This window comes from Mustela lutreola, chromosome 4 (assembly GCF_030435805.1).
Source record: "Mustela lutreola isolate mMusLut2 chromosome 4, mMusLut2.pri, whole genome shotgun sequence".
Taxonomy (NCBI): domain Eukaryota; kingdom Metazoa; phylum Chordata; class Mammalia; order Carnivora; family Mustelidae; genus Mustela; species Mustela lutreola.
In genome coordinates this window covers 161,126,045-161,138,511 of record NC_081293.1, presented here as the reverse complement: position 1 = coordinate 161,138,511, position 12,467 = coordinate 161,126,045, and the positions used below count along the sequence as shown (strand labels likewise).

The window sequence follows — 12,467 nt, the reverse complement described above, 5'->3', positions numbered from 1 at the left end:
AGGTTTATCTTTTAGGATGTCTTGGATGTACCAAAATGTTTAATATAAATGTAATTAGATATATGTATATTTTTCTTTAGGGATTGTGCTTTTTATGTTTCAAGAAATCCTTCCCTACTCTGAGGTTGTAAAGATGTTCTCCCATATTTTTACTAAAAAGTATTGTTTTCATCATTTTGTCTTTAAATTACCTGGTTTGATTTTTTTTTAATTTGGAAACCAAATATCTTTTTTTTTTTTTTAAAGATTCTATTTATTTATTTGACAAATAGATCACAAGTAGGCAGAGAGGCCAGTGAGGGGCGGGGGTTCGGGAAACAGGCTCCCTGCTGAGCAGAGAGTCCAATGTGGGGCTTGATCTCAGGACCCTGAGATCATGACCTGAGCCGAAGGCAGTAGCTTAACCCACTGAGCCACCCAGGTGTCCCTGGAAACCAAATGTCTTAACAGCACTTACTTGTCCATTCTTTCCCCCCAACCTGTAATGCCACTTTTGTGATATATCAACTTTTTATGTACATACTGTAGGTCTATTTTGGAGCTCTTTATTCTATTCAAGTGGTTCGTTTTTCTATTCTACTTCTATTATCAAACTGTCTTAATTTTAAGTGTTGATATCTGGTAGGCAAGTTAAAAATTAAATTGACTTGGCGAAATGACTTGGCTCATTTGGCTCCTTGTTTTTCCAATTTACGGTTAGATTGTCAAACTCCACAAAGAGAAAAAACATCCTCTTGAGATTTTTTTGGAATTGTACTGAATTTATCACATAATTTGGAGAGTTGACATCTTTGTGATATTGAGCCTTTCCATTTGTGAATGTGGTTGATCTTCATTAATTTAAGTCTATTTCAATATTTTCCAAAAATGTTTATAATGTGCTTCCCTACAAATCTTTAAACTAATTTATTCCTTTGTACTCTTGTTGTTGCTACTTTTACATATCTTTTTATTTGTTTTTAAATCATCACTGATATGTAGGAACATAAATGATTATTGCAAACCTACTCAACTATCTTATTAGTTTTAGTAATTTATTTATAGAGAAGGATCTTTTTAAAATGTAAATTGTGCAGTGTCATTTCTTTATTCAGAGCTAGTTCATGTCTTTCATTGCAATTAGAATAATATCCAAATTCTTTTTCATACCTACAGGGCCCTAAATGATTCAGACTCCGTTTTCCTCTACAATACTCTTCCTTTTTTTCACAAGGCTCCGGCCTCATGGGCTTTTCTTCTGGGCAAAAAAAGTTCCAAATTCCTTTTTCCTTCAAGAATTTTCTACCTCCTAGATGCTCTTCTAGATCTATACATGTCTGGTTCCTCATTAATTGAGTGTGAGATGGAATGTACTACCTTCTCAAAGACTTCCCTCTTTGGGTAGCCACTCCCTTCCTCTCTGCCCCCTCTCCATCAGTTTCTATCCTATTATGCTGATTTATTCTTTTCATCCCATTTACCACTTATGTGGAATTATTATTATTTTTTAAAGATTTAATTTATTTATTTGTCAGAGAGGGAGGGAGAGCACAAACAGGGTGAGTGGCAGCCAGGAGGAGAAGCAGGCTCCCCGCTGAGCAAGGAGCCCCATGTAGGACTTGATCCCTGTACCCTAGGATCATGACCTGAGCCTAAGGCAGATGCTCAAGCGACTGAGTCAGCCAGACGTCCCTATGTGGAATTAGTTTTGTTAAGTATTTATGTTTATTATCTGTCCCTCCTACTAGAGTGTAAGCTATTGAATGGCAGGAACATATCTTATTTATAGCTGTAACTCAGCACCTTCTGGGAACATAAGTTCAGTAGATGTTTGTTGAATGAATGAGTATAAAATAAGCATTATTCCTATTTTAGAGATGGGGAAACCAAGATACAAAGAGACTAAGTGATCAGACCATCACCTAACAATTTGAATCAAATCGGCCTGACTTTAAATCCTAGATTATACTTTTGACATTTCAATTAAGTAATTTATTTGGATCACCAAAGACACAATAATGATGTAAATATGCCCTCAAGCTACATCCAAAGGCCCGAAAAATGACAACCATGCTTTTCTCTTGGAATTGCTTTCTTAAAAAAAAGTTCTTTTTTAACTGTTGCAAAGAAATGTATGCTGAAATCACATGATTATTAGTAGTTAGACTGTGCCCTTTGGCTTAAATGATGTTATCAGAACTGTCTTCCCTGTTTTTTATATGGAAATCACAACCTCTCAAGTTATTTAGGTAAAGACCACAGTTTATTACATTAACTTAAGAATAGAATCAAGGCTATGTAGATTAAAGGTGACACTTACTAATGAGTATTTGCTGCTTCTGAGATCCTTACTTTTCAAAAAAGGAAATAATAATCTTTCACAGATAAAATTAATGGAGGGCTAAAAACACAAGAATTTGAAAGCATTTACTTGATAAAGACACTCCAAATGTTATGTATTTACAGTTAATTTTTCAAAATACATTCATACTAATTCTCATTTCATTCACAAAATAATATAATGATGTCAATATTCTTATTTTTATAGGGAGAGAAAAGTCCAAGGTCTAACAACAAGGCAGTGGCAAGAAGGATTAAAGTCAAGTTCTCTACCTCAGGTTATCTGGCTGAAAGGCCACTTCTTTTATATATTTATTATAATGAAGAAATAAGAACCATCAAAGAATGTCTTATACATGTTATGGAAAAGGCTGTTTTATTTATTACTATCTTTGCTATTAATGGTCCCTAGCATCACATTTTAATGCTTCTTAGCATCAGATTTTTTTTCTTTTCTAATTTAATCAATGAAAACGTTTCATATTCCAAAGTGAAGGAAAACAAATTGTGCTTTCTGAACATATTGTACTGTTCTTAAAACCCGATGTAACAACAGTCATACTATTTTCAAAATTTATACAGTTTTAATCTCCTTTTTACTTTCTCAAGTGGTGAGGAAGGGTATTAAGAGAATTCATAATTAAAGGACTACAGCAAATCCTTTCATAAAGAGGAACAATTCTTTTATTTACTTTTCACACTATAATTTATATATTGATAACTTTACCTTTTCATACCTAGATTTTTTAACGCTATATTCACAGAGCCTATTTTTAGATGTTTAAAATTATCCATATTAAAGAAAGGCAGTTCTTAAATATTACAGAGTATCAGAAGCCTATGTTTCTTAAACATCAAAGTCTCTCTATTGGATATCAAAAATAAAATCTTCTTAAAATGGATGTCAGAAGAAGATTCATTGTACCCCACTGATGTCTGTCGTGAACTTCTTTATCTTCCAAACACTTCAAAAATTTCTCTTCACATACTACTTTTAGACAGGGGCTCTTCTACTCTCTCATTAATGTTCCCAAATTTTGGCATTTGTGACATCCACCTTCACTCTCTACTTGCATGCTTTTCGAAGTCAGGCACCATCCTGGTCTTTCTCAGACCATTCAGGTCTGACATATAACAGGCCATTGAGAAATGTTTGCTGATAAAACATTTGGAGACAATCATCTCTTCCACCCTGACCTCATCATTCCTCAAACCTTCCAACTAGACTGATGTCCTCCTGTCTTCTGCTCAGCCATCCCATGTATTGGTTGCTAATTGATACTTGGAAGACTCCATGTCTAAAATTTCAAACTCCCGGGCGCCTGGGTGGCTCAGTGGGTTAAGCCGCTGCCTTCGGCTCAGGTCATGATCTCGGGGTCCTGGGATCGAGTCCCGCATCGGGCTCTCTGCTCAGCAGGGAGCCTGCTTCCTCCTCTCTCTCTGCCTGCCTCTCTGCCTACTTGTGATCTCTCTCTGTCAAATAAATAAATAAAATCTTTAAAAAAAAATAAATAAATAAAAATAAATAAAATAAAATTTCAAACTCCCAAACTGGCCTCCTGATTGTAATCTCAAATCCTTATCTCTTCTCCACTGCTGCTTACTCTTGCTAACCCTGCAAGTCCTGCAACCCTAACCTTCAATATATTCTCATTTCCTAATTTTTTTTTTATTAACATAAAATGTAGCATTAGCCCCAGGGGTACAGGTCTATGGATCATCAGGCTTACACACTTCATAGCACTCACCATAGCACTTACCCTCCCCAATGTCCATAACCCTACCACCCTCTCCATACTCTCTTCCCCACTGGCAACTCTCAGTTTGTTTTGTGAGATTAAAAGTCTCTTATGGTTTGTCTCCTTTCCTAATTTTTCATCAAATTAAAAATGTTATAGCCCATGCCCTTTTCTATGAGGCCACATGCTAAGTAATTCAATCTATTGTGAAAAGGGAGTTTAAAAAAAAAATTAAGAGCTGGGTAAGGAACACCTAATTCAGCCCCTTAAAATAGTACATGAGGAAACAAGAAGATTATGACTAAGATTTTCAGAACTTGTTATTGGCCTTTTCCAGGTCTCTTCCCCAAACACTGCCCAACTCCTTTATGTCTTACCTGTTTCCTACCCAACCAATCCCAAGAGAAACCATTTCAATATCATTTTCCTTGGGCCCAAGACCTTGCTGCTTTTAACTTCCCAATTTCTAACCTTCTATTTTTTTCTATTTTTCTTGGCTTGCTAAACATTGAGCCAATTCCATTTCAAATTTATCCCAACTAACTGGATGTTTCATGTTGCTCAGAATCCTCTCATTCTTATCCGTTTAAATCCCTATCAAATTCTCTTATCAGTTTCCCATCCCACTTTCTTACTCTCAGCAAATGAGTTTACTACTAATTTTGCTTAACATTTAATGCCAAGGAAAGTGACTCCAAGAATAGATAACTCTCAATCATTTGCTATTTCCTGAAAATACCCTGCTCTGCTACATCCATGGCTTTCTCACTTTGATCCTTTGGATATATCTATATGAGGCTGGTTGAATCTTATGTCTTGGAAGATTCCCCACCTAGTTCATTTTCCACTTCAGTACTCAATTTGCACTACTTTATTTTGATATGATTTCAGACTTATAGAAAAGTTGCAAAAGTTTTATATATATACACATAGAGAAAAGTGGAATTCCAAGATGCTTTTAACCAGATTCATAATATATTAACATTTTATTACATTTGGTTTTTTTCTCATTCCTTCTCTCTCTCTCTCTCTCCCTCTCTCCCTCTCTCTGTACATGCACATATACAGATATACATATTTACATATATATGTGCATAATCTAAAGTATTTAGGGGTAAAAGGGCATCATGTCTGACAGCTAATCTTAAGTCAGAAAAAAACACATGTATACACACATATAATTGTATAGTTATGTATATATTACTCTGCGTGTGTGTGTGTGTGTATTGTATATTTTATATATATACATATTATTATATATACAAAATACATTTATATATACATATACATAATATATACATATTATTAAATATGTATATTTGAGAAAAGAACATTGTTGGCTCCTTTTCCTCTGCTCCATTACTAAATGACTAAAAACTCTAAATTCTACCCTGACCTCTTCTGTCTACCTATACACACTCCCCTGGGTGATTTCATTAGTCCCACTGACTTAAAATACTGTCCTTATACTGATGGCTCCCAGATTTATTTCTTTAACATGAACTCTTTCCTGAGCTCTGAACTCTAATATCCAACCACCTATTTGAAATACTGACGTGGACTTCTAACTGGCATATTAAACTTAACATAACCAAAATAGAATTCCCCACTCAACATGTTTTTCCCTCATCTTTTTCATTTCCATACATAATACTACTATCCGCTCAGTTGCTCAAGCCAAAAACCCAGGAGTCATGTTCAATTCCTTCTTCTTCTCCTCCCCATATACTCAACCTACTGATCATCTCCTCCAAGTATATGCTGGGTCTTCTACTTCTTAGTTTCTTTTCAGCTCCTGTTCCACTCCAAGCCATTATCACCCTCACTTGGCCCACTATGAAGTCTCCTATCTGGTTTCCCCACTTCCATTATCACCCTCTTACCCATTGTCCTCAGAACAGTCAATGAGGATCTTTAAAAACAAATAAGCCATATTATGTCACTGCCCTGTTTAGAATCAACCAGTGGCTTCTGATTGCATTTTGAATAAAGTCCAAATTCCTTTTGCTGGTCCCTGCCTACCTCTGAGGTCTTTTCTCCTACCACTTCCCCCAGCTCACTGGACTGCAATCATGCTGACCTTCATATAGTTCCAGGATCATGTCAGGATCATTGCCATCTCAGGGCTTTTGCATTTACAATCCCCTCCACCTAGAATGCTTGTCTCCCCAAACCCTCTCCCCCGACCCCCCACCCAGCCAAATTTACTGTGGTTGACTCTTCAGATCTCAGCTCAAAAGTTTCTTTGTCAAAGAGGCCTTTTCAGACCGGCCTAGGACAAGTCACCATCTAGCATTACTTCCCTGATTTACTATACTTCATAGCACCTATCTATATTTATACTTTGGTTAACTTGATTCTTGTTTATTTCTCCCACTGTAATATATGTTCTAAGAGAACTGGGACTCTCACCACAGCATCCTTGATGTATGTACTCAAAGACTGGTTGATATGTATACATCATGTTTACGTATGTGTGTATGCACTATCAGGAAGTTCTTTGAGGGTAGGTATCATATCTTCTTCATCATCTTTTGCTTTGTATAAAAGAGGCACTTAACAAATCTGTGGAAGAAGTATACTAAAACACATCATGATTTTTGCAAAATATAATAAAGGCAGGCAATTTTTTTATCTGATTAAAAATATCCTTCCTCCCCTAGTCATTTACAACAAACAACCTATCAAAAAAAAAAAATCAGTGTTTTTCAGGATTTTTGTGCTGTTTTCATTGAGGTGAAAAGGCAGAGGAGGTTTCACATAGTGTTCTTTGATTTGTCTCCCACTTAATGCTTTTCATTCTCCTGAAAAAGACATACTGAAAACATTCCATTCTTTCAATACAGACATCCTAAAAGCATTCAAAAGTCACTCGAAATTTTTTTCAAAAGCCACAGAAACCAACTATTCGTTGGATTTTTTTTCCTTTTATGAGTCAAAAAACATTGTTCACAGCTTGCCCTGAGGTTTCTGTTAATGTTTGTTAGAATGAGGTGTTCCTCTGTTCTTACACAATAGCAGACTGCTGCAGATGAATTTTCCTCAACTCATTTATTTTCAAAGACATAGAATTGCTTCCAATAAACAGGAAGTAAAAAATATTTTCTAGAAACTTCAACCCCCCAAACTTTTAAATTCTTATGTAAAATTTAAGTGAATATTATTTTATTTTTTTTTAAAGATTTATTTATTTATTTATATGGCAGACAGAGATCAGCAGGCAGAGAGGCAGGCAGAGAGAGAGGAGGAAGCAAGCTCCCTGCTGAGCAGAGAGCCCAATGTGGGGCAGTTCGATTGCATGACACTGGGATCGTGACCTGGGCTGAAGGCAGAGGCTTTAACCCACTGAGCCACCCAGGCGCCCCTAAGTGAATATTATTTTAATTGTTCTAATTTCTTTTAGTTACTGAGATAACTTCTTAAGAAATTAAACTTTTTCTCAGTTTCAAGCATAATGTATATCTGATCGGCCCTAAACAATATGAACCTTTTCTATAGAAGATGAAATACTATAATTATTTGTCTTTCCACTAACATTAGCAATACTTATTTTTTTTTTTAAAGATTTTATTTATTTGACAGAGAACACAAGTAGGCAGAGAGGCAGGCAGAGAGAGAGAGAGAGAAGCAGGCTCTGCACTGAGCAGAGAGCCCGATGCAGGGCTCAGTCCCAGGACCCTGGGATCATGACCTGGGCCGAAGGCAGAGGCTTTAACCCGCTGAGCCACCCAGGTGCCCCATTAGCAATACTTATTAATTAGCAGCCTTCTCAAGTCTTCCCCATCTCTCTCTTCCTTTTTCTTAGTCTTTACTATACAACTCCCCCATTCATAGTAAATGATCAAATGTGTTTAAGTCTTTTAAAAGGAGGTCGTTGGTCTGTTTTCTAAAACAAAAACAAAAATGATCCCTTCTTATTACAAAGATGTTTTGACTTTCTTTCAGAAACTCCATGGATCATGAAAAGTGTACATCATGTACATGGAATATACAGATTAACATAGGAGTTAAACAAAAAAAGTTACTGATAAAATAAGAAAAATATAAGCTCTTTCCATAACATAAAAATCCCACCATACAGAAAAGAATTTCTATCAAAATTCCCATTTTTCTATCATTTTTCATATGTAAAATTGAATGGAAGTAATCATTAAAGATATTCAGTAATCAAAATGATCTGCAATATAATATTGGCAGTGTACGTAAAAATGACTATGAAAGTAAAATGAAATATAACATAGTAGGATAACTATAATGGCATCCTTAGCTACTGTTGGAAAACCTAAGTTTAGTAAAACTTTAAAAAGAGGGGAAGTGCATCCTTAAAGATAAATATAAATTATTAAAATCAGTTTTATGAAAATGGAGTAGTAATTGATAATCAATCAATTCTTCTGTCTCAATATTAATGGTTTATATAGAAACGGATATAAAGAAAAGTTTCTCAGAAAGATGGAATTGTTCATTGTTCTGGTGGATATGTAAAAACAATGCTGACTCAAAAGCAGCCAAGTGGACAGCTGCAGATGCTGTACCCAATGGAAATACTAAGCAGGCATAGCACAAATCAATAATTAACAAAGCAGATGTACAAAGCTTGATGAGGATGAATAATTGCATAGGCAGGAATGGTAAAAGGAGCTGATAACAGTACGAGTTTTGTAAGAAATTAGATAAACTCTTTGTATTCACAAATTTGTTAACAAGAGTACTTCAATGCCTAATAATACACAAAGAATATGCATCTTTTCAAAACACTTTGATTAAATTGATGTGCACCTTTAATATCACTTATCACTAAAGATTATTTAGAAATCAAAATTAGGGGCACCTGGGTGGCTCAGTGGGTTAAAGCCTCTGCCTTCGGCTCAGGTCATGATCTCTTTTTTTTCCTTTAAAAAAAGAAATCAAAATTATCCACAAGGAAATATTGGTAGAGTGACCATAAAAACAATTTTTTAAAAGATTTTTATTTATTTGACAGACAGAGATCACAAGTAGGCAGAGAGGCAGGCACAGAGAGAGAGGGAGAAGCAGACTCCCTGCTGAGCAGAGAGCCCGATGCGGGACTCGATCCCAGGATCATGACCTGAGCCGAAGGCAGAGGCCTCAAGCCACTGAGCCACCCAGCACCCCAAAAAAACAATTTTAAAAGTAAAGAATGAAATAATGTTCTAGATGCATCTAACTACAGAGGTGCCAAATTGTTTATTTTTGGAATTCTTAAGTTTAATGGTCTGTTGAGAGAGGTAAACATTTAGGGCACATCCTTTTCTAAATTTAGTATGTGTGTATGTGTGTATAAACCCTTTCCTAACTAGTCAGTAAGTTTCTTGAGGATAAGTATCATGTTTTATAATGTACTCTAAAAGTACTAAGCCCAATACCTTATATGCAAGTACATATATTTTGTTTTCTTCAGAATATAATGAAAATGGACAGTATGATTAAGTATGCTTCAGTAAAAACATTCAAAGTAAATTCTTTATATAAATGCTAAATATATGACTTATAAACATCTTTTAGTTTTTTTGAGAACTAACAATTCTTAAATTGCAGTGACTTTAAAAATTAGAAATTTGGAGTGGTAATAGATGCATTTTTATAGCAAACTTGGAAAGCAGGTTTCAGAGTTTTAGTTAAATAAGGAAGATAGATATATATTCATCTATAGCCTTTTATTTTCCATAGGACATATGTTGCAGGAGTAACTGCCCTTATGAATGCAAAGATTCATTGCTCAAAACTATCAAGCGCTCTTAACCTGAAGATTCTTTCTTTACATCCATTTTATATCATTCTATTTTCTTTGAGTTATCATTGAAAATGCATACTTTCTATTGTCTACTTAGTCATTAATTTACAAATATTTATTGAGTACCTACTATGTTCCAGGCACGGGATGCCTGGGTGGCTCAGTTCGTTGAGCAGCTACCTTCGGCTCAGGTCATGATCCCAGCATCCTGGGTTCGAGTCCCACATCGGGCTCCTTGCTGGGCTGGGAGCCTGCTTCTCCCTCTGTCTCTGCCTGCCATTCTGTCTGCCTGTGCTTGCTCTCTCTCCCTCTCTCTCTCTCTCTGATAAATAAACTATGTGCCAGGCACTATTATAGATGTTGGGATACAGCAGTGAACAAGCAAAAATCACTTCACTTATGGAAGTTTTATTTGAAGGCTGGAGACAATCAAGATAAATCAGTAAAATATTTGATTAAATTAGTGTTCAGTACTAAGTGGAAAAATGAAACAGAGAAGTAGGGTAGGAGATCTGAGAAAGAAGTAGAATTTTAAATTGAATGGCCAGGAAAGGCCTCCCTGAGAAGTGATGTTTGGATCAAGTCCTGAAAGAGGTGTAGGTGCTAGTCCTTTGGCTGTCTGGGGGAAGAGCATTCCAGGTTGCTGGAATCCTAAGTTACTAAGGCCTTGAGGTGAAACAGTGCTTGACATTGTTCAGAAATATCAAGGAGACCAATGTGTTTGGAAGAGACCAGGGCAGAGAGCAGGGAGACATGACATCAAAGGGATGACAGGAGACTAGGTCATAAAGGATGTCATAGGTAAGAATGGAAGCCATTGAAGTGTTTTGCACTGAAGAGTGACATCTGATTTTTCAACAGGATCACACAGGCCACTGAATTTTGAGAATAAATGTAAGAAGGCAAGGGTGGAAATATGGAGATTATTTAGGCTATAGCTATAATCCAACAAGAGATGGTGGCTGGAAATAGAATGCTGGCAGTGATGATATGAGAAGTGGCTGGATTCTGGATATATTTTGAAGATAGTATTCGCAGGAGTTTGAGACCAAATATGATGTAAGGTCATCTACTATTTGTGATAGTTAAATTTCCACTGTTCCCTCCTAAACTGATCGCAAAGTTACAAATCCTCACACGTTTTCTGTCATTCTTAGATTATGTTAACATAACTTTTGTTCCTGAGTTTGAAAACATATTTCTGTGTCCTGTCTCAACCTTGAGGAAGGGTAAAGAGAAAATTTGACAGTGCCAGGACATTTGACAGTGCCAACACCATCTTATGAGCTCATCCTAAACTGTAAGCTCGGAAGACTTAGTTCATTTACTTTATGTCCTCCAGGCTTGTCTTAGAACCTTGCACACATCAGGCTCTAAAAATATGTTGAATGGTATAGTCTCTATACCATATATTTTTCACGGAATAACAAACTGAAAACAACATCCAGCGGTATCAGTTGCACAATCATAAATTAAAATGCGTATTTTAGTGGCGCCTGGGTGGATCCGTCCTCCAAGCGCTAGCTTTCTTTTCAGCTCAGATCATGATCCCAGAGTTCTGGATGAAGCCTACCTGGGGCTCTCTGCTCACCGGGGAGCCGGCTTCTCCCTCTCATTCTTCCTCAATGCGCTCTCTCGCTCTCAAATAAATAAAATCTTAAAAAAAATAAAATTTCGTGTTTTAGTATTAAGGCTATTAAGCTGTAATACTCAATTGATAAATGTATTCCAGTTTCCTCAAATAATGAAGATGCTATCAACGCCCTTCAACCTAAAGTTGTTTTAGTTTTCCTAACCTTTTAACCAAAGGGTGGAGGAGATTGGTTTTGCAATTCACAGCGGGAGCTGTCATGTCACACACTCTCTTGTGAAGCTGCTGCAGTGTTAAATCCTCGAATACGGTACAGACGTCTATAGAAATTATTCGACAAAATGCGGGTTTCCAGAGGCAGAAGCCCCAAACCTCTCCCTGGGCCCAGCCCCCACAGACCCCTGAGGCACGGGCCTGCACTGTGCACGCCGGGAGTTGTAGTTTTCTCTTCCTTCTCTCACTTCCTTTCGACTTCGGCCGCCAGCGCGCTAGCGCCCCAAGCGGTGCGCAGGCTCAGCGAGGCGCGGCGCACGCGAACGGCGAGGAGCGTTTCCTAGCAACGGGGGCGCGGCAACGTCACGGCTGCGGGTTCTCAACGCAGCTGCCCACTGTAGAGCCGCTGTGTGTACCTTCCGGCACCTGCGGGCTGGAGGGAGCGCTTTCCACAGCCGTGTCCGAACGTTCTTCGTCTGTCCCTATCCGCGTTATCCTGCCTCAAGTTGCGGAGAGCAGCCTTCCGCCGCGACCCACCTCTGAGGCCCGGGCCACAAGCTAGAGGCGGGCTGTCCGGTTCCCGCTGGTCCTCGTCCCCTGTGCCCGTGGAGCCAGCTAGCCGTCCGCGGCCTCGGCGGGACGATGCTGGAGTCCATTCGCGTGACGGGTGAGTGCTGAGAAGGTCGGGCCCCTGGGCTGGCAGGGGTGGCCAGCGTCCTCCGAGCCGGTGGCGGCGGGTGTGGGGCGACGAGGGGCCCCCACCGCCCGGAGGCCGAGGTAACGGTAGGATGCGGGCTCCGCGCGGGGCGCGGGCGCTCAACTCGGCGCCAGGAACAGTGCGCGGCGCGGT

The 12,467-nt window shown here is 38.1% G+C and overlaps 1 protein-coding gene across 4 annotated transcripts in view; it reads left to right on the top strand.

Annotated features, from left to right (window-relative positions):
* Positions 1 to 12,467, top strand: part of MATCAP2 (microtubule associated tyrosine carboxypeptidase 2) — a 67,432-nt gene that overhangs the window by 3,947 nt on the left and 51,018 nt on the right. For 2 of the 4 annotated variants that reach the window (XM_059171562.1, XM_059171561.1), the window contains exon 2: positions 2,528 to 2,597. In XM_059171562.1, coding sequence (XP_059027545.1) covers positions 2,528 to 2,597 — 70 coding nt within the window. Of the gene's footprint in view, positions 1 to 2,527; positions 2,598 to 11,944; positions 12,285 to 12,467 lie in introns of those variants that run through there. The other 2 variants (XM_059171563.1, XM_059171564.1) reach the window with 2 other exon arrangements.